We start from the raw sequence: 23882 nt of genomic DNA on the forward strand, positions 1-23882 counted from the left end.
TAGTAGTTTCTATACGATTTTGATATATGTGTCAACATAAATACAGGACAAGAATAAAACAGACGTCACTCAATAGACTTTTAAGACGAGTGAGCATGTATTTTTTCCTTTGAGCGTTTCTATTAGAATATAAATTAATTACCGTTGTTTGTGAAGAAATATATCAATTTAACAAAGATAAAAATGGGTTGTGATTTATAAATATAGAACATCCCATAAATGGTGACCCCGACGTGATTTTTTTTTTCGACGTGATTTTTTTTCCGACGTGATCCATACACTCTGATTACAATGCATTTTCTTTCCATTGTTTTATTGCCTTATTAACCAAAATTATTATATGAAATATTTAGTGTCAACACTGAAGTCGTAGATTCGTAGTTCGGGTACATCATACGTTGACGGCGTATCTAAGGTACAAAAGGCTATTTTCCTACTTGATTCGAAGTCATTAATGATCACGAATCGGATACAGAAATCTGAGGCCAAGATTAAGGGTTGTGTTGCCACTGACTTTGTTGTTTGTTTATTTTTAAACACAACAGTGAATTTAAAATAAAAGGAAATTGATTTTTGTTATGCTGTCTGAAATTACAAAGAAACTTAAAGGAACTTCTTGTATGGTACTAACTACTACTTGTATATAATTAATGCACACAAAACATGATATACTATTCTCAAAACTAATATGGCGAAAATTTTACAGTTTGATAAAAAAAACACCTCACTGAAGTAACATATTTATAATACAATTACTGAATAATTGTAATAGAGCTGAAACTAATTATTGAAGTTGCCAATAACCAATAATGAAATATAAAACTATTCATTAAAAACACATCGTAAAATTTGTATTTATCATATTATTCTTGTGTCAAATCTAAAATTATATCCACCACACCCCTAAAATCTATAAACTGTATTCAACAGATTTTCATTGCGACATTTTCATATCACAGACGACATGTTGATTTTTCTAGTTCTGTGAAGCCGATACGGATTGCTGTCATCTATCTGCTGCTACAAAAATGTCTTTGTAGTTATCAGGGTGTAGGTCATATTTTAATTAAATTGTAATCTTTCACAAAATCGTGCTCAATTTCGCATGTTTAAATCATAATAGAAAATAAGAAGAGGATCTATTCACCCAAAACAGGGGTGTGTATGATGTGATGTCTTGCGAATATAAATTCGTATCAAAATAATCTGAAGCTATTTATAAATATTATTTTCTCATCTTTTACTTATGTTCAAACGTTAATAGTATCGTCTGGTCTATAATTAACTCGTGAAAGTTTATAAATAATTTAGTTTACCATGGTGGTGTAGATCATTCGATCAGGCGAATCTTAATATTTGGTTGCCATTTTTTCGTGAGATAAGTTTGTTCTTGGTGATTATTGGGCGTGATCGCAGCCCAGTGTCAGTTCTTAGCGCGCGGAAGTGTCAAGTGCGGTTGTAGTGAAGTGCCGTGGTGTTTTCAGGTAGCAATGCAATTGGTGTCAGTTTGGTGGAGATAATAAGAGTGAAGTGATGATGTGGGCTTAGTGTGTGGAACAGCGGCACCACGGCTTCCTCTGTGGCAGGTGGCGCGAGGGGAGCAGAGTCCCCCTCGCAGGCCAACCAGGACACGGTGGATAACGCCACTCCCACCTGTTGGTAAGTACCCTAATTAAATATTAAAAAAAACAACCTTCCAAACGAAAAAAAATTGTTACCATAAGCTATGTCAAAACCTAAAATTTTGTATGAATATAACCAATTATAATATTAATGATCAAAAACAGGAATATATATTACAAGTGGTTATTTATGTAATAATGGAAATAGCTTATCAAACCTAGTAATATTTTCATAGGCACTTAGACTTAAAACCTTAACTAAAAAGTCTAATAAAATTTGGTAATTGACCAATTACTAGTGCTAACATAAATAGATATGTCTTATAAATATCCTGCTTTTACCTTTGTTTTTTAATTGTATTTTATATGTAGACATATTATTTTTACTACACCTATATGATGCAGATATTGTGAAAGAAGCATTAAAATCAATAATTGAATAACTTTATAAAAATGTAACAACTTATAGGCTTAATTGTACATGACTTTGATAATGAATAGTACCTTTGAATTTGATAATAACATTTTTTTAATGATTCATAAAGTTTAACTAATTCAGCTGCGTTTAGTCTTGAAATTATTTAAGTAGATATTACTTTATTATAAAAAAACTACTTTAAAATCTCTATTCTCTGTATGGTAAAATTGCTCTTATGCTGATTCCTTTAAATGTGAGACATGAATATCTATGTAAATATTGGTTATATATTTTTATTTTTACCCTTTATTATTATACATAATTTAAGTCTTGAGCATTACAGGACTATATGTAATAGCTATTATACTATTGTGTGCGATTGGTCAGGCGTTTCAAGATGACCTTACTTTGATCATTATTCTTTCCATTCATATACTAATTATGTATTTAAATGTTGTTATTTTTAGCTCTGTCTGAGCAAGTGTTTCAAAAAGTTCATGTGCCTTAAGAGTTTTTTAATATGCTTATCAAATTTGATGGTCATAATTAAGCAGAGATTGTAGGCTAAAAATTTTTAACCCCGAAACTATTTTAATTGAAAAGTAGTTAACCAATCTTATAAGACATTTGGTGTGGTATATTAGTTTCTTAGCAAATTTACTCACCTCACACCTATTACTTATTAGTACATATTATCTTCTTTATTTATAAAAAATAAATCAGTCTTATTGCATGGTTTTATCTAAATTATTTATCAGCTACTTCATCACAATGTAAACGCAATCTAATAGTAAGAGACGAAGGAGTATGTTATTTCAATAAATGCAATTATACAGAATTCATTTTAACAATTAGCGTTTTTGGGGGTTAATTTTCAGAAAAAAAAATCATAATTAATTCAATTTTTTTAGTCACATGAATAAGTTATTCAAAGTAAAATTTTCACATACATATTTGGTTTTATTGCCCAAATTCGTTTAGATGTATGCCATTATCAATTTTAAGTAATAATCATCACCAAAAAATAGTTGTAAAGCTGTGTTAAATTCCTGTTTTCTGTGTAACAAAGAAATTATCTTTTAAAATATCAATATAAATGGCAGTGATAAGCATAAGACTTAGCAACAAACATTCATAATGTTGGACTAAAAATAATATATGCCATGCTAATGACTCACATGGTTATTTTTAACATGTTAATGTTTGATTTTAGAAATTTAATAGATTCCATATACTCAGTTGCATATAATATACATACAGTTATGTAAATCATATCAGTGATATTTTTATTAAAATTATTGTAAGTGAGTAATAATCATCTCCTGGAAGATTTTTATTAATTGATATTGATTTGTACAAATCAGATAACTTAATATACTGAAGTAGATTAATATGCACCTAATGAAGTTTTCTTTTGCATATCATCATAAGTATCATTATTATTAACTAACAATTATATCAATAATGCACTATATTTAGATAAAACCTAATTTCTAGATTATTGTGGATGAAATAAATGAAATCTTTGCTTTTAATATGACTGAATCAATCTCTCAAAAATATTTATTGTTCAGTCATGCTGAATTGTAGTTAAAAGCATTGAAACTATCATCATCTCAACGTGAACGTGAAATTTATTAAAATCAAAACCAAATCAAATCTGTATGCCTTCTGTCTGTCTTACTCTATCAGCATTTAAAAAATGAAAATGTAATTATCACCAAGGCTAAATTTGTATGTGCCCTTTAGCTAATAATACCATTATTTATAGAATCTCACAAGAATCTATTTATAGGGGGCATAAAATTGTGTGGGCGAAAAATCCTCTCATTGTACGCAAAAATGTATCTACAACAGCTGGTTTTGTAAACACGAGCCGTTAATTCATCACCGGCTTCTAAAAATAATCAGTGACATTCGTGGTTTAATTGCAATGGCCACGTTTATGGGACGTCCGGTGTTTCATCCTACGCGTTTGACCCGTCGTTTCACATTTGTATGTCAAAATCCCATACGTTTTTGACATACGACAATTATATTTGCTATGTATGTATATATGTATAGCTGTGGGCAAATGTGATTTAGAGCTCATATCATGCCGTAGTGTCTGAAGAGCTTTGGAAACTAGAGAGTGGAGAAATGATGTCCGCCGTTCCACAACTGCGCGTTTTTCAAGGCAGTTTTTGCCGCGCACCACCACTTTGTGGAACCAGCTGCCCACTGAAGTATTTCCGAACCAATTCGACTTAGGGTCCTTCAAGAAAAGAGCGTACAAATTCTAAAATGGCCGGCAACAAATCGCCGCCCATGGACACTAAATGCCAGAGCCTCGTGATTCCATTGATTCACAAACTGTCTTGAAAAACGCTCAGTTGTGGAACGGCGGCTGTTGAGGTGCAAGTGAGTATAGCAATTTTTATTTTTTTACTTGGGGAAATGCATTGCGCATACCCTTCCGCGGAGCGACTGCTTGGTGCAGAAGGGTTATGTGGGACTCGCCATTGTGCATACCCATTAAAACCCCAAGGCGCCACCAACAATCGCCTTATGCGGGATGCGGTAACAGCAGAGCCTTATCCGCTTCCCGACATGCGATGCGGCCGTTGCGTCCGCCTCTTCACGCCTATTGTTGGTTTCTGAGGATGCTTGACACAGCAAGCATCTTTCACAGACCGGGCCATATGCATTTACAAATAGCTAGGGGAGATGGGTCATCATCCCTTCTTAAGTGAGTATAGCAAACCTCAACTGAACGTTAATTTGAGGTGTTGCCGTATCACTGTATCTTTCATCCGCGTTAATTCACTCGTAGCCTTCTGTTATATATAGATTATTAAATTTCCTTTCCATAAAAAAAAAACTATACAAAAAGGATTTTCAGTAATTCAAAGCCTAATATCCTTCGGTTCTGTTATATGGTTATTTGTATTTATCTATATCTGTGACAATGTACAGCGAAATTATAGGTACTTTTAATCGAGAAACCGTTTGAAAGACCGACACTGTACGCGTTTTTATTGTCACAATTGTGGTATCTGCAGTAATTGGGTTACGATAACTCCACTGTTTACTCAAAGGAATGCCAAATTTCATATTATTAACCTAATTTCGAAGTGCGTCAAAAGTTTTATTTTACGACAAGCGGACATGTCCGGGGAGGATCTTGAGCTAGATTTGTAGCGCGTATTTCTTATATATATATATATATATATATATATATATATATATATTAATGACGTAATTTCCGGTTTGTGACGAATATTGAAGGTTCATTTGTTTTTATATCTTACCCAGTTATTATTTCATAGTGTCCTGTCCCGGGTGTTGCAGAACTGGAAGTCGTTTTATGTCGCTTATGGAAGATGCAGCAAGATGCACGGCAAAAATGGTTAGCGTGGACAAGCTAAACCTTAATTATTGATGATTAAAATATAAAATAAATCAACAAATCAACAATCAAAACACTTAAGAAGCCAAAAAGGTTTAGGTTAGGTTACGTTTAGGTTGTACACACTAACCATTAAATTTTTGCCGCGGTGGCGTTAATGCGTAACTACCAATTCATTATTTTTAGAATAGTAGTATAAGCTAAAAACAATTGACGAAATGTATAAAATTGGAAACCTCACAAATATGTCTTAATTTATCTGCAAACTTTCTCGAGGGTCAAAACGTGGCCCTGTTATAGCTCAGTAGTATTTTGGTCAGTAGAGTATTTTTAAAATAAAATTAATAATTACGTAATTCATTGTCGGATTGTAAAATGTAAAATTTAATCACGCTAAGTGTAATCTTTAAAACCTACATAAGTATAAATAAAAAAATAAAAAATTATTATATGAAGCATCCAGTCGGTAGTAGTATTGTCTGTACCTAGTTACATCTAGGTGTGATGTTGGTTTAAAAATGATTTATGCATCCTACAATAAGGGTGAAAGAATAAACAAAAACCGTTTTCTAAGTAAAGTAAATTATCTTACACTTGGACCAGATGCTGTGCTACGCAATACATCAACTACGGCTGATGACAGCAAACCTCAGAATCGGGCAGCCTTCAGTCAATTAAAAAGCGTATCAGCGATTTCGCTCCCACAATGCTTAAAGTCGAAAGTCTTCGAATACTACCAGTGATGAGTTACGGCTTTGAGACTTAATCTTCAAGCCTTCAAGGTTCGCGTTGCTTAATCTATGAAAGAAATACGTTTATTTTGGAGCATAAGATGAACCTGTAGGCATCCCTACTCATCGGCAAAGAAGACAGAGGGTGTAGGCCGAGAGAAAAAGCCGGCGTTAAAAACTCTCGTTACTCTTTTTTATGGAGAGGGTTATTTTCCATGTTTCTCTGCGCGATCGAATTATAGAAGAGATCCGTAGAAAAACTAAAGTCACCTAACCGATATAGTAAAATGGCCGTAAAAGTTTAAATATTAATGGCAAAACCCGAAACACGGATGGCCGATGGGGCAGAAGAGTTCTGGAGCGGCAGCTGAGAACCAGTTGGCGAAGCATTGAACGCCCTCCCACTAGGACAGACGAGCTGGTGGAAGGAAGTGGGTGCAGAGCGTGGAAATTTCCGGGGAGATGCTTATTAATACAGTAGTGCACGTCAACGGGCTGAAGGGCAACGTCAAATTCAGCTGATTATGATGAGAATTCAAGGTTAAATGGAAGGTTGAATAAAAGGCTTAAAGGTAGAATACACGGATACTGTATTAGGTGTATCAGGTTATCTAGGTCAGAATAATATTCAGGACTAGCAGAGAAGGAAATGTCATGACAAATACGTTTTTATATTTTAAATGTCTGTAACATTTAAAATTCTTCGTCCTCAGTTAATTATTCTTATAAATATTCACAGTCCATGAATATAAAGCTCGGATTGAGCTGCAGGTCAAGTCTGAAAGCTTTGAGTATCCAAACCTTTAAGCTAATGTAAAAGCGACAGAGCAATGAACGATTGCTATCTCTAAGTAGTTCCTCAATGTTTTATACTAAAAGAAATATGCACACATTCATTAGAATATTAAACAGTAAAAATACAAATAATTATGGACAAAATGCTATTAATACTTTTATCTATAAAATAGTGTACTACTGTTTTTTTTTATGAGAAAAAATAAAGAAATACATCAAAAAACCAGCAGCTAGTTAAAAGGATAATATTTACTTATTTAAATATATATTATAATAATTATTTAAATCTTTATATTATTATTGATTATGAAAGAAGATAATGCATTATAATACAATAAACGATAAAGTAAAAGATTTTAGTCGGAAACGGTTTATAATTTATACTTCTTTTTTTATTTATTAAATGCTCTAGTCTGTGTCGTTGTGTTCACCGTTTCAAATCACCGCTACATTTGGTTTTTAAATGTGTTTATGATAAATAATTTATAGCTGGCCTTACAAGAGGATCTCAATTCTGTTCTACATTTAAAAATCGAATTTATTTCCGATTTTGATATCAATCGTAAAATCCTGTGTCAAATCAAATCATATATTATAATAACGTTTATATGGCAACTAATAGACGTTACATTAGTTCAGTTCAAACAACATCACGCTATATGAGAATGCAATAGTACTGGTTTTGTTTTCATATACATATGATTACTTCGTGCTATCCCCTTCTAAATTGCGATTGATAATTCAGATAATGCTTAAAGCGTAGTACTGTAAGTTATGGTTTGTGTGACGCCGAATCCTGAAAATAATTAACCGCCAAAATCGTTTGGAGTACGCGCGCCGCAGGACAAATGCCATCGTATAATGAACCTATTAGCATATTTACTGCATTAGCGCGCGAACAATCGCGCGATGAATAGTGTAGACTAGGAGATGCTTGATTACTTGTTTATTTGCGATTTCGTATTAGACACCAAAGCATTGTGTAACGGCGGCGAGGCATAAAATTATAATATGTAAGTGAACTGAAAGTTCGTTGTTATACGTCATATAGTATTTATTTAATAGATTTTTATATATATATCTTAAATAAAGGTTTGGACTTTTCATTTTTGATGATACACACATGACGTATGCAATATACATATTTCAGCACCTGTTTACACACTCGTCCTGCCCACTTTCCTGCTTACTCCGGCTGAATGTAAATGCGGTATTAGGTTTCAAGCCAGGTTCCTCATGATTGCCTTGCCTTAACTTTATGAATAATAATTATAATAAAGCCCAATCTTTACAAATGTGGAATATACACTTTAGATTTGTTACAGTCAAAACCGTTTACGACGACATCGTTTAAAACAACATACTCATATATTGACCAAAATCAAAGGTCCCGGCTGAATTCTATTGTAATTTCTAATAACAACGTTATTGGCTGTTACAACTATCGGTTATAACGACCAAATATGAGTAGTCACTTCGATGTCGTTATAACAGATTTTTATTGTATTTTTTTTTTCGATTCCTAAATTCCTTTGTACCATTGATCGGATCGGAGCCCCTTCACAGTTAAAATTACCCTCCTCCTTAATGAATTAGTTTGCATTAAAAAAGAAAACTTAACAACACTGAAATCGAATGCGTTTATGTTGATAATCGGACCATCTCCAAAAAGAGCTCCTGTATTAATTATTATTAGTAGTTGGTCATTTGGCTGGCTCCTAAGCTACACATAGTTTGACGAGCTCAATGGCACCGATCGACGGATGAGGTCGTATACGGAACATCATTACCTCCTTGGTATGCCTGACGACGCGTTTATGGTCTGAAAATGAAAGTTTATTGTATGTATGACGTACGCATACGATTCGGTACAATTGAATTGTAGGTGACAAATAAGGGGCTAATAGTTTTGCTTGTACGCAAACATATGTAATTATTATTATAGAGACGAGCATTTGTACGAACAATCTTAAAAAAATGAATGGCAAAATATTTGGCTAACCTCGTAAACGGCTGGACTTATTTGAGTAATTTTCTTTTATTCTTTGAATTCTGAATATTTTTTTAGAGATATAGGTAAGTTTTTTATAAATGGTATGGCGTGTAATAAATAATCGACGCATTTCACCTTTGTATAATTCTAATTATAATAAAATTAAGAGCATTTCATATTTATTTGTTTGACGTTCATAAGTGTACATGGTGTTGTTTTGACTTTTTAAAGTAAGCTTCGTATAGGCTGTTATAATTTTCTTTTTGGGATGGTTTCAGGTGGGCTGCGTGGTCGGCAATGGGCTGCTTCGGTTCGCCGGGCGCCAAAAGCGGCGAGGATGACGCCAAATCGCAGAAACGACGGAGCGACGCCATCACACGCCAATTACAAAAAGATAAACAGGTAACCCGAAATAAATCTACACAAATAGTATAAAGAGGAAAACTTTGTTTGTTTGTTATGAATAGGCTCATAAACTACTGGACCGATTTTAAAAATTCTTTCACCATTCGAAAGCCACATTATCCACGAGTAATACAGGCTATATTTAATTTTGAACAAAAATAGGGTTCCGTAAGATATTAGGGTTTTTCGGACACAAGGTGTAAAAAATCTACTAAAAAATAAAAAAAGGGGGTAGCATAGCAAAATGTTCCATGTTGGCATGTACTAAAAAGGTAGGCTAGGCATTAAGGAGAAACGAAGTTCGCGGAAGCAGCTAGTAAGTAATATATATATAAATGAATCCCTATTTCGCTTGGTCACGGCATCAAGCGTGATCGGCTGGACCGATTTCGCTAATTCTTTTGGTTGTGTTTGTTTATGTCAGGAGAAGGTTCTTATGAAAGAAATTTAGAAAATAGCGCGGAAAATTATAAAATTTAAGAATACTTAACTGTATTAAGTAATACTGACTTTTATTAAGTTAGCAAATTTATGGTGTCTTATATAGATTTATTCAAATAACACATTGCATTAATTCTTTATATATATAATTCTACTGTACGCGTGTATGTCACGGAACTCCTCTTAAACGGCTGGACCGATTAAAATGAATTTTTTGTATGTGTTTGGGTGGCGCATTGGTTTAGATTCACAAATCTACCTGGCAGATGGCGCTGCAGTAGGTATTTAGGTTATTTTTTATACTGCAACTAAACATCGGTTTGTTTAATATCCTTATTGCTTGAAATATACAGAACAACGTCTGTCGGGTGCGCTAGTTAAGAATATTAATGATTAAAAAAAAGTATACAGCAAGGAAATATACAGTAACAAATTTAATTTATGTTTATATATTATATAGGACTTTAAATTATTTCATCAAAACAACACTGTCTTGGAAGTGTCTAGACGTGGTCAGCGTTATAGGAAATCGCGTTGTATTCGAGAACGTAAAACGGTTTTTTTTTAACAATATGAAAACGGAACACGAATTTAATAAAGTTATTTAGTTTAATTATATAAAAACCCAATTGAAACAGGTGAAACGCTTATTATGGCCTTGAAAAATCAATATAAATTTCACATTACAGATATAACTTAAGACATCAGCGCCTTATAAGAGGAATTACCGCGTTTTAGGCGTATTATTGTAGGTGCGTACTAAACTCATGTTAAATAATTTTATGATAATTTCCAGTTATATCGCGCAACGCATCGCCTGCTCCTACTCGGCGCTGGTGAGTCTGGCAAGTCGACGATCGTGAAACAAATGCGCATCCTTCATGTGAACGGATTCTCTGATAAGGAACGCCGGGAGAAGATTGAGGATATCAAGAAGAACATACGCGATGCGATTCTTGTGAGTAAATAGAATTCTCTAGCGCGCTTTTCTAGGCAGTTTTTGCCGCGCACCACCACTTTGTGGAACCAGCTGCCGACTGAAGTATTTCCGAACCAATTCGACTTAGGGTCCTTCAAGAACAGAGCGTACCAATTCTTAAAAGGCCGGCAACGCACTCGCGAGCCCTCTGGCATTGAGTGTGTCCATGGGCGGCGGTATCACTTAACATCAGATGAGCCTCCTGCCCGTTTTAAAAGTCATATATTAAGGTGGATTAGATTGGCTTTATTTATTAACTATGACTTTTAGATTTGTTTAAGCTATTGCATAGATTTTATATCGCGGGCTCTGAGCGTGGCGACCGAATCATAAATTCCGTAACGAAAATAACCTAACACACGATGACGTAACATATGTGTGGTCAGTACGCGTGAGAGCGGGACAACGCATATTGCATCTCACATCGGTGCCGTAACGCAGGTGCGTTAGAGAGAGACAGAGTATATAGGCGTGTTATTCTGAGTCTGATAGAGTGGTAGATTGAATTAATCAAAGAAATAATACTGCTATGCAATAGCTTTAGCGCGGAAGTCCCCGAGAGTCCCACGTTTTTTTTTATTTTGTTATGGAAATAGTTAAAATTCCATGCCAGTTTCTAGTAAAATAGATTTTTCTTTATGTAACGAGGCAAACGGGCAGAAGGGCTTCTGGTGTTAAGTGAGGTTTCGCAAGTGTGTCGCTGGCCATTTTAATAATGTTCTATACAATTTTTCGGATCTTGATGTGCTTTGTCATTTCAGACGATAACTGGTGCGATGAGCACGCTTACACCGCCCATACCTCTCGAAAAGCCTGAGAATAAGGCTCGAGTTGACTACATACAAGTGAGTTATATATAATTATGTATGAATATATTGTAGTAGTATATGTAGGATTTATGTATATATCATTCTCATTATTCAAAATGTAATGTATAAACAGATTTCTAGTAGATATATTATGTTGTACATCCTTCAGCTTTGTCAAATGTTTACGTAATGAAGACAGTGGTGATTGGTTTAATACTAAGTCATAGTATTAAAGAAATGCGTGCGTAAAAAGTACACATAGTAAATTAATTATGACTAAGGTATGGGCCCTAATAGATGATGATGTACCAGTATATGTTTACTCCACTCCACTCTTTATTTGTATATCTATATTCACACTGTTTACATACTGTATACGTGTTAACGATAATATAAATAAATAAAAATCTTCGTTTACTGCACAAGACGTTATGCGGCAAAATTGTCATCTAAATCTCTAATATATAGCTAACTAAATTAAGATTATATCAACCAATATATTTTCTCGATCTCCCTTTCTCACTCTCTCTCTCTCTCTCTGTGGTGGTAATTGCCAGGACGTAGCTTCACAACCGGATTTCGACTACCCACGTGAGTTCTATGAGCACACAGAGGAGCTGTGGAAGGATGGAGGGGTTCAGCGGACCTATGAGCGCAGTAATGAGTACCAACTTATAGACTGCGCCAAGTAGTAAGTAGAATATATATATATATATATATAGAGTCAAAACTCTGTATAACGATTCTCTAGGGATTGTGCAAGTTTTGACGTTACAAAGAGTTTATCGTTAATTAAAAGTCGGTGTTAGAAAAACTTTATTTCAGACTAGTGTAATTAATAAAACAAAATTCTTATTTGAACGCTGTGCGTACAGACATCTTTTGCTGAATCAGAAATTATGTTGTTTTTTTATTTTTTTTTATTCTATTCATATACAAGCAAACGACAAAATTACGTACACAACTCCGCAGTTTTAGCTAATTTCGGCAACTTAAAAACTTTTTATTATTTAATTGTCGTAATTGAGGGTAGGCGAACGTCTTTGTTAGAGGGTATAATTTTATGGTAGACAAGCTAAACCAACCAATGACGAGGGATTTTAACGCTTTAGAGAATTTGTCGTTATATTAAAGCACATTATATGGAGTTTGCGCTATACATATAGAATTTATGTTTGTTCGCCATTTAAATAATATATTCCTGTTACAAAATATGTTTAAAATAGTAGAGTAAACATTTGTTTGAGATTTTAAAACGTCTTAACAAGCAACAAACAAACAACTAGTTTAATAAAATTTTTAAGAGTTTGATTTCATTACAAACCATCATTTTGTATTGGATATAAAAAATTACGGTTTCCGAGTCGATAAAGAGAGAGTAATATTTTTTTGTGTTTAATTTATTACACGTTTTGAATACGGGAATTATTTTTCAGTTTCCTGGACAAAGTGCACGTGATAAAGCACCCAGAGTATACGCCCACGGAGCAAGACATCCTTCGCTGCCGAGTTCTCACTTCGGGCATCTTCGAGACGCAGTTCGTCGTCGATAAAGTCAATTTCCAGTTAGTATATTTATATATTTATCTTTTCTTAGATTTCTTATTATCAGATTTCCATATCAAGTTTAAATCAGATAGTTGTGAACGCTCTGCACACTGATACATTGGTATAAGATATTAAAATACTATCTTTATTTTGAATGGCACAAACACGAAGAGATAATGAAAAACTAAAATAATTAAAATTATAGTATTGTTTTTGATTAACATAACTTTTACACATTGAAAGAAAACACTTTTTTTAACGGATTAAAGTTATGTATTATTGTAAAATAATAATAATTTAACATAATTTAAATTTATCCGTTAAAAAAGTGTTTTCTTTAAATTAAAATTATGTTAAAGTGTGATTGGAGCAACTATGGATATAGACCCAGCTTGTTTATCAGAATTCTCTTGTACTCTTTTTTTTTTTGAATGTATATTTATTTATTAATTGCTTTTTACTATTTTTACTTCGGATACATATGATGTTATCATAGAATTTGTTTCACACGATGATCGCTCATTTATTATGTCAATACGATATATGTTTTGTTAAAAAAAAAAAAAATTCAGTATGTTCGATGTGGGCGGTCAGCGTGATGAGCGTCGTAAGTGGATCCAGTGCTTCAACGACGTGACGGCCATCATCTTTGTGACGGCCTGCTCCTCCTACAACATGGTGCTGCGGGAGGACCCCACGCAGAACAGACTCCGGGAGTCGCTGGATCTCTTTAAGAGCATATGGAATAATCGGTACCTACTTACATTTCTTACGAGTTTTATCCTTTTTTTCTTCATTCTTTCCTTTTTATATTTTTTATTTTATTGTATTTTTATTTTATTTTATTTAAGTATTCCTACAGCTAATCACTAAACAATATCCAAACAATTACATTACACACAAAAAGCCAAAACGGAATACACATTGAAATAGAAACATAAAGCACAGTTTTACAATACACAGTTGTAAGATTGATTGATTGGTAGATTAAAATATATATTTAATATGAAGGAACAAACAAAGCCATTATTAGTAAATAGACCAGTGCCGAAGCCTTCAAAAATAGTAAAAAACGAAAAAAAATTACAGTAGGATGAAACCCATTAGAAATGCAGGGGAATATGATCAAAATGAAAGGAAAAATAAATTACGGTCGATCCGAGTTCGGGAAGTGGGAGGGGGGTGACTTTTAAGGGGGAAAAATTGTTTATCTTGATTTCCGGCGAAACTACCAGTCCTATGGAAAAAAGTTAAATGGCAAAGTTGTAGGTCATAAAAAGATCTACAACTTTGGTATTTACAATTTTTTCACATAACCTCAAAATTTAGGTGAAAAATTCAAAAAACCAAGTTTTTGGTTTTTTATTTATATCTTTTTTAAAAAGTTTTTTTTTTCTACGAAATTTGGTGAAAACTTACCTTATTATGTCCCAAATATACTGTAATTTATTTGATTAAAAATATTTATTTTTTCGCCTCATTTTAACTTAATATCAAAAAAGCACCCTAATTTTCAATCGAAAATTCTGACGTCAAAATTTCAGCTTTTTTCAAAAAGTTTGGGGGCTTTTTGTTCGTTGAAATATCTACTTTCTGATGGTGTAAAAAAAATATACATTACTATAGGAAATATTATTAGAAAATGCAAAAAATTTAAAAAACCTCAAATTCGAAAATTTTCTTTTAATTATGTACAATTTTGAGGTATTTATTAAAATTTACACTTTAATTACTCAAAAAACGTAAGATTTCATGCTTCATTGATAAACGAAAAAATTGCAAATTAAAATATACTTCTATAATTAACAAACAAATAAGTTAATAAAGTTAATATTTAATAAGACATCTACAATATTTTGAAAAAGTTGTAGAATCTTCTGTAAATAATATTTGTAGATGCCTATTTATTGCTGTTTTAAGATAATTTATATACCTGAGTGACCTTCGGTGAATTTTGAATTTTTCTTTAAATAAAGTAAATTTCTCACAAATCACTTAGAGTAACTCAGCCTGCAGGTGTATTTTTAAAAACGATGTTGTACACTACTCTGTATCTCGAATACTGGCTAACGGTTTTTACAGCTGCTACGAAATAGCAGGTAGCAGTAAGGCCCAGACCCTCCTAGGTCCATCCCCACTACTCAATGAAATAACTTACACTGGGCTAAAATTCACCGAAGGTCACTCAGGTATATAAATTATCTTAAAACAGCAATAAATAGGCATCTACAAATATTATTTACAGAAGATTCTACAACTTTTTCAAAATATTGTAGATGTCTTATTAAATATTAACTTTATTAACTTATTTGTTTGTAATTATAGAAGTATATTTTAATTTGCAATTTTTTCGCTTATCAATGAAGCATGAAATCTTACGTTTTTTGAGTAATTAAAGTGTAAATTTTAATAAATACCTCAAAATTGTACATAATTAAAAGAAAATTTTCGAATTTGAGGTTTTTTAAATTTTTTGCATTTTCTAATAATATTTCCTATAGTAATGTATATTTTTTTTACACCATCAGAAAGTAGATATTTCAACGAACAAAAAGCCCCCAAACTTTTTGAAAAAAGCTGAAATTTTGACGTCAGAATTTTCGATTGAAAATTAGGGTGCTTTTTTGATATTAAGTTAAAATGAGGCGAAAAAATAAATATTTTTAATCAAATAAATTACAGTATATTTGGGACATAATAAGGTAAGTTTTCACCAAATTTCGTAGAAAAAAAAAACTTTTTAAAAAAGATATAAATAAAAAACCAAAAACTTGGTTTTTTGAATTTTTCACCTAAATTTTGAGGTTATGTGAAAAAATTGTAAATACCAAAGTTGTAGATCTTTTTATGACCTACAACTTTGCCATTTAACTTTTTTCCATAGGACTGGTAGTTTCGCCGGAAATCAAGATAAACAATTTTTCCCCCTTAAAAGTCACCCCCCTCCCACTTCCCGAACTCGGATCGACCGTAATTTATTTTTCCTTTCATTTTGATCATATTCCCCTGCATTTCTAATGGGTTTCATCCTACTGTAATTTTTTTTGGTTTCAAAAATTATCGACACTGGTCTAAAAAGATACCTGAGTTTTTTAAATACTTTTTTAAGAATTTTTTAATCAGATTAAATATATCGATTTGCTGGTAATTTATGCTGTAATCTGTAGGTATGCAATACATAACCGAGTTTCGTAAATAGTTGGTCTTAGAACGAGGAATTTCGAATAATTGGATTTGCCTTGTATTAAGTGATGAAGGGGTCTTAAATAGTTAAAGCTTCTCTGGATTTCACGATGGAAAAATTATATTACATGATATTAGGTACGTAGAAACTATTTTTTTCCGGTTCTAACCTTTGTAATGAATTCCAGATGGCTTCGCACAATATCGGTGATCCTGTTCCTCAATAAGCAAGACCTGCTCGCGGAGAAAGTGCTCGCGGGCAAGTCCCGCCTCGAGGATTACTTCGCGGAGTTTGGACGGTACCAGACCCCGCCTGACGCCAGCCCCGATGTCAGGGATCACCCGGAGGTGGCTCGCGCTAAATACTTCATACGGGACGAGTTCCTGGTGAGTAGCATAGGAAGGCGAGTGTTGTCCTGATTTGAAGGGTCACTAAGATTTCTTTATGAAGGCTACCTTGTCCTTGTACCTTTTTTTCTTGGCACCGAAATCTGTTTCGAGACAAATTTTATTATTTATAGTATTTTTTTTCTAGTTTAGTGCTTGCCTTGCCTATTAATAAATTGTAACCGAAAAAGCGATGAGGCCTAGAAGTTCTAGACTTTACTATTAATTACTATATTTTTTGGCAAAAGTTGGTTTTTTCGAGTGCATTTCTGCAATATGAATTTTTTAAATTGTTATCGTTATTCGGTGGAACAAATAGAAATATAATTTTTTTTAATTTCATATAAAATATTGAATTAATTTAAGTCGCCCAAACATTTTGCGCGGTTAAGGTTACATTTCGTGTTTGTAGGCGTAAAAGTAATTTTGTCCTCGGCCTCGTATAATTACGTTTTACGAGATTTGAATTGTGTTTCCAGCGTATAAGTACGGCCAGTGGCGAAGGCAAGCACTACTGCTACCCTCACTTCACCTGCGCCGTGGACACCGAGAACATCAAACGCGTCTTCAACGACTGCCGCGACATCATTCAGAGGATGCATCTGCGGCAGTACGAGCTCCTCTAACGGTCAGTATGGCTTTTGGGATATTTTTAACGTATACGTACACTTGGAAGCCGAAATCATCATAATAATAATAAAGAAAAACACTTTTTTACGGATTGTCTTCAGTCACCGTGACCACGCACGCTGTAAAGCACGCGAAACGTCGGTTTAAATTTAAATTATGTCTAAATAATTATAAATTTAAATACAATAATACATAATTATAATCCGTAAAAAAGTGTTTTTTTTTAATTGTGTAAAAGTTATGTTAATAAAAGACAATACTATAATAATAATTTTTTTTTCCTAACTAAATCTTAACTTCTTTCAGTAGTAGTTCTCTTGATGGGTAAAGACCAAGTTTAGTCAAGATGCCTTAACAGTAGTGTATGTACGTAGAAAGTCAAAACTAAATTTGTATGAAATTGACAGTTCGAGTTTCGACATTTCATAGAAATTTTGTTTGGCTTTTTACGTATACATACGCTATTGTTGAGGCATCTTGACTAAGCCCCCAAACCTTTTCCAAATATCTTATCCATGTTTCCTTTCTCCATTTGCTTTCTGCTAACGTTTATATTTCTTCTATCCACCTTTCTTGTTGGATGCTCGTCTTTTCCTTGTCCGAACTTGTCTTTTAAGTACACCTATTATCGGCATCTTACTATATGCCCAAATGATATCCAAGTCTAACAATATCACATATATACTGGTCCAATTTCAACTCTTTTTCAAGATAAAAATATAAGCAATATAGTAAAGAACACTTTCTTAGATATTTCGATAATTGCAGTGAGAACAGCGATTCCAATGCGCCAAGGCTGGTTCGAAGCCGGCGTGATATGACACCAAACGAATACGACAGCAATATTTACATATTATACATATACTATCTGTGTGTAACGCTCCAATATTAAATTATACAAATCTTTATTAGCGATGGCAATACATAATTTAAGTCCTATGTCGATATATTTACAACTATCGACGCAATGAGAAATTCTTGGACTTTATTGTCTCTTGTCAAAAATGTCAGTATTTATATAACTTTTTATGATCTGTGTTGCCATCGCATGTAGAGCAAGGCTGGGACATACGTGGCAATCTAATCTACTTTAATACATCACTAGTGTGTCCAAAGCCTGATCTCTTGCACATTATCTGTGGTCATTGGAATGCGATTTTGTACACTGGCTTTGTGTTTTTTCCATAGACTACACACTCTTTAATTAACTTTTGAGTAATTCACTGACTCACTAATTTAGTTGTTACGTTTTTGGCGTACGGAAGCCATATTTAGAGTTAAACCTCGACGCCTGAATCTAACCATGAGACAACTAAATATGTTATTTGTACAGTTACAAATTCGTGTAGCTTGTTAATCTTTAATGCCAAATGAATGTTATATTTTATTGCATTTAAAAAACAGTGTAACTAAATCGTGTTTATGATAATGTGCAAAAGATATAACGACCGCCGAGCGGCAAGTCACTGATTCTTCTGTCGCATGGTGTTTCCGGACGTTACGTACGTGTATTCACGACTTACGTATGAGTGTACGTACTTCGTACGTTGCTACTTTGGAGCATCCAGTGAAGGTGTGGGTTGATCTTGGAATGAAGCTACGAGGTTGTTACCGGTTCAAAAAATCGTCTTTGATTTTTTGGTATGGCAACATCCTTTATGTCTATGAATTTTTTAATTAGACGCGTATTTAACGTGATCGCAAGTTTCTATAGGTAAAATTTGCACTTAATTTTTTTGGATATTTTGAGATTTTTTAAATTTACGCTACATTCCGAGATGTAAACCTTTTTAGAGCTTAACGGCTTTATTGGCTCGATTGTCATTTGTCATCCGAATAACATATCTTTTAGGATACGTAAAAAAATACAAGAGACAAATATCTAATGAATTAATTGTGTTTATTATTTAGTCAATCTGTAGTATTAACAGAAAAAAGGTTAACTTTTTGAAAAAAAAAAAATTGTTTGACATGTGACAGTGACAATCGAGTAATTATCGCGTTGAACAAATCGTTTTATATTGAGGATCATATAGTTTGACTTTTTTGAGGCTACACATAGTATTATGTATATGCACCTTTAGCTTTTTGCCCATTTTATTTATTGATGCATATCACTGAAAATTGTTATCTTTTTAATCATAGACAATGCACTCTGGATGAAAATTTCTGTCTTTTTCAATGTGAAAGGTTTTTAAATCGGAATATGATTCTCTTAACCCTATGCCTATGTTTAAAGTGATAACAAGCTGGCATTATAATTTGTTGATGTTTTTGTATATTTCACTTTTTGTCTATGAAATTAGACATCTGTGGATGCCGTTTTTCAATAGTAAATTTTACAAACGTTTTTTTTTTATGAATTTGCATATGCGCACAAATAAATCATGTAATTTATACATTTTTTATCGAATGATTTACTGCAATCTTTTTCGTGATGTATACAAATGCGAGTCGTTATATTCATAGCTGCTTATTCAGCTTGTATTTTTATATATCAATGAATTTGTATTTTTAAGTTTATTTTTAATGTTAAGTTTATGTCTTCCATATGTATATTTTTTGCAATTTTGTTTGTCTTATTAACGACGCACATTGACTAGAGAGCTTCGCGGTGTAGATTTTGTTGAAGTTATTTAATATATGGCTTTTAATAATTATAAGGTCCAAAGAATTGTTCCCGGTCGCATCTAATGCGGCGATTGGAATTTTATTAGCAGTATTTAATTTTCAAATATTGATATGCCGCTGAATTAAGATGTGGTGGTTTGACAACCTGTATTTTTTTCGATAATTAATATATTACATTTAGCCCTAAGTACAAATGTAACTAACATTACGGTAATAATATTACGGTAATAATATTACAAATAATTATTTATACGATTGATTTATGTACTTACCGATTTGTTGGTCTGTGAAAAGAAACATATTTTTAACGTTCAAAGATTATTGGTAGGGTATACATTCTCGAAGGGATTTTATAAAAAATAGGATTTGAAATGAAATGGTCCTTAATATAAGGTCGATGCTGGCAAGAAATGTGCCATATTTGATGTCCTGCTAGCGGAAACACCATAAACTAATGTTACCATTATTGAATCTACAGACTATATGAGAACTCGATCCTTCCTAGAACCTTGTAAATTAACAAATCATCTATTTTGCTTTGACATAAACGTTCTATCGTTATTTTTAATATATATTTAATATTGATAATTGTATTTTTCTTTCGTGTTAAGTTTCTTTGTAAGTAGGCAATTGATAGAGTTACTTCATACATTTCTTGGTGCGTAGTCGTTCGTATCACACGGGATATACTTTTTAGGTTTGGATAAGAAAATTCCATTCGGTTAATTATTATAAGTGAAATTATTAATTATTGGTAGGAAATTTTTGGCTTTTAAAGATCTGCTTATTTTAGTGCAATATAGAACGACCGCCGACACCGAACCATCTCATCGTGTAATTAATAAAATGGCATCTTGAACTTATGTATATGCAACTTAAGCAAACTATTTGGTAGCTATTTTAAGTAAGTTTAGTGTATCGCGATAAATCGAACGCAAATATCTATAATTTAGACTGCTAACGTAAAGTTTCTTGCGAGTCACTGTCCACTAGTCGGATTTTAAAACTAAATAACACACCTATAACAAACGAGGTGGCTACGATGGCCGCTTGGCTTTTAAAACGTTTTTAAACTGACAATGGAGATGGCAACACGTCGCGAATCTCAATCTGCACGCGTCAAACTGACAGATGTTCCCGCCATTTTTAATCTATGGTTCTTTAAACTTTGTAGCATGTGGTGATAGTATTGTGCAATATTTTAACATTCTTTTTTTGAACTTGAACGTTAGCGTTAATCGGATATCTGCTGTTTACGGTCGTTTCCAAAAACGTAGCTATCTTTCGATTTTTATGTTCGAATACGAAGTATTATAATGTGAAAGTAAGAAAGATAGATAGGTTTTGTCTATTGCTGTATATTTCTGTCCAGTCCCCGCTACAACGTACAATTTAAGTAAACGCAATAACACGTGAGTCATGTATAAAGTAGAATATAGCATATTTTCTATGTTTTTCGATATGTAGATGATATACTGCCAGTGTCGATGTCAAAGTTAAGATAAAGATAAGATGTTTCCGATGCAATCCTCTTGCACATGACATCAAAGAGTTATCCTTGAATTAGGAGACGAGACATAAATGTTAACTGAGATTTGAGGTTGAAACAAAAGAAGTTCTCTCGATTGAATTTTGTAATAGTCAAATGCGAAGATAAGTTCGTCCATATAAGAACATTATAACACAAATAAATTATTTAGTGTGATGATAGTTACTTTGAGTACCTTTATTGATGACTTTCGTTGCATAAAAACGTTATTCAATGTTCTGTGGACGAGCTTTATTCAAAAGGAGTGCGTACACGGAGGCTTAGTAAAAATCTCTTCAAAACGGAAACTTAGCATAGAAAAATAAAATTTAGTTTCGCGTGGAATCCTCGATTAGTAGTAATAAACGTCCGTGGCCAATAACCAAATAGTATTGAACAATTTCCCCTTTTTTAAATCTTTCATAGTTATATGTGATTGTACTGCGCACAATATGTATGTGAGGGAACTTTCGTTTCGACTCTTTAAAGTGCAGAATAATTCTGCAAAATATTTTTTGGTAATATTTTTGACTGTCGCTCACTTGGCGTCCCTGTCTCGCTGAAATAAACGCATTTAACTGCTCATTTATGTATAAATTCATCCATTTTATTCATTTTAAGAGTAATCAAATCGGCACTCCTTATTTACAAATTGTCTATTGATCGTAATTATATTCTATCGTTTGTTTTAATGTTATTATTAGAGAAATCTATATATTTTAACAAATTTTTAATTTTTAATATACCTAATTAATAAAATTCCTAAAGATAAAATTTTTAACTATTTATGTGTATAGTAGATTCTAGAGCGAGGTAAAGATAACGAACGCTTATTTTCATTTGTTTTTTTCAGAGAATCGCAATTTATTTACTGTCTTTTAAATTACCCTTAACTGATGTGTACACAAAAATCAGTATGTTTCAGGCATTTTGAATCAGACTTAATGTATGTAAAAATAAATGTTGTTTTAAAATTGTGCTTTTTTATTTTCCTATACCTAGTATGTAAACAAAACGAGTACGCCTTATTTAGTTGAGTATGATCATAGATGCAGTTGTGAATTCTGGGAATAGAGTAAATGAAGCGTTGCATTCCTTTATGTGTAGCCAAAAAATCTCTAAGACTCGCGGTACATAGAGTGCGTATAGAATAAATGCCGTGAATGAAAGGGGAGCGTTAAGAAGTTAACGCGGATTACCTAGACAACTCGCCAACTGTCATTATCGCCAAATCAGGTGCCAACTGCCAAGTTGATTTGTGCTTGTAGTGTGTGTAGTATGTAGTAGTGTATGTACATGGCGTCATAGAATAAGTAATAGCGACAGAGGTGTGTCAGGACCGTAGCAAGTGAAGTCCCTCTCGGGAAATAATATATATTGTATACTGAATATGATATTAAATAAATAAAATGTTTAACCATTTGAGCTTAAAACTGTTTTTTTTTGTATTAAAAATCAATACTTGGACTTCTTACTGATACCTCAACAAGTCAAGTAACAGTGTCGTATTCACAAGCGTGATGTGCAGTGTGGCAAGAAAAAAATAAAATATCTTTATTCATCTAGGTCAACAATGTCAACAACAGCCTAAGTTTTTTGGGTCTAAGGCATATCGGTTTCCTAAGTTGACCAAAGCATTCGCATGCTCAAAGGAGTCACTCGGCCAACACCGCCCTACTGGCATGGTCTTGTAGAAGAAAAGAACCTGCTAATTATTCTAATTTATCATACCCAAAAAGGGGCCGTACAAAAACTAGATCACTAAGATGAAAAAGGAAATCTAACTTAAATTTTTAAAACTTCTACTAACACCAATCGTACATAAAAAATGTAAACTAACCAATATGTTGTATCGATTAATAAATGAAGGTTTAATAAATAATCTATGTTAAACTAAAAAAATATATTTAAATTTATGGTTTCGTTTATGAATAGGATTTTTTAAATATTTTTGAGGCCACTCGACTCATTTGAGTATTCCGTGATTTTCTTAACTCGTATAATTAAGTATGTTTTTTTATACCTAGGTAACACTGAAAATGTTTAGAAAATGAAAAACGGCTTAATGTAGAAAGTTGCCTAAACTTTTATTGTTTTTCAAAGTAATCGCCGTTCCTCTCTACATATTGCATTCGATGGAACCACTGAGTAAAGCAGTGGGTCCTTTCTTCCTTAGGATTCTCTTCTCTGGCATTTTCGTACGATTTCACCCCAACTTAAGCGACTACATCGAATTTTATCTTTAGTTCTTGGGAATAAATGAAAGTCGCAGGGCGCCAGGTCAGGACTGTACGGCGGATGACCCGTTATCTCGACACCTGCCATAGTGAAATATGCAACATCTGTTTTACGGAGTGCGTTGTCGTGAAAGATAGATAAGAAATATGCATTGTC

At 33.0% G+C, this 23882-nt stretch overlaps 1 protein-coding gene across 2 annotated transcripts; it reads left to right on the top strand.

Moving 5' to 3' along the window:
* Window positions 1-1025: 1025 nt before the first annotated feature.
* LOC110996334 (guanine nucleotide-binding protein G(s) subunit alpha) lies at window positions 1026-22463 on the top strand. 2 transcript variants are annotated; one of them, XM_045628131.1, is made up of 11 exons: window positions 1026-1158; window positions 1485-1659; window positions 9226-9349; window positions 10590-10751; window positions 11534-11617; window positions 12139-12272; window positions 13018-13146; window positions 13702-13881; window positions 16501-16699; window positions 17179-17327; window positions 18098-22463. In XM_045628131.1, exons 3-10 carry the CDS (start codon window positions 9245-9247, stop codon window positions 17323-17325), a joined length of 1140 nt encoding a protein of 379 aa, XP_045484087.1. In that variant the 5' UTR covers window positions 1026-1158; window positions 1485-1659; window positions 9226-9244; the 3' UTR covers window positions 17326-17327; window positions 18098-22463. The 2 variants fall into 2 exon arrangements, with proteins under 2 accessions (XP_045484087.1, XP_045484088.1); XM_045628132.1 differs by having other exon boundaries at window positions 1032-1050.
* Window positions 22464-23882: the final 1419 nt, after the last annotated feature.

This window comes from Pieris rapae, chromosome 5 (genome assembly GCF_905147795.1).
Source record: "Pieris rapae chromosome 5, ilPieRapa1.1, whole genome shotgun sequence".
Lineage (NCBI taxonomy): Eukaryota > Metazoa > Arthropoda > Insecta > Lepidoptera > Pieridae > Pieris > Pieris rapae.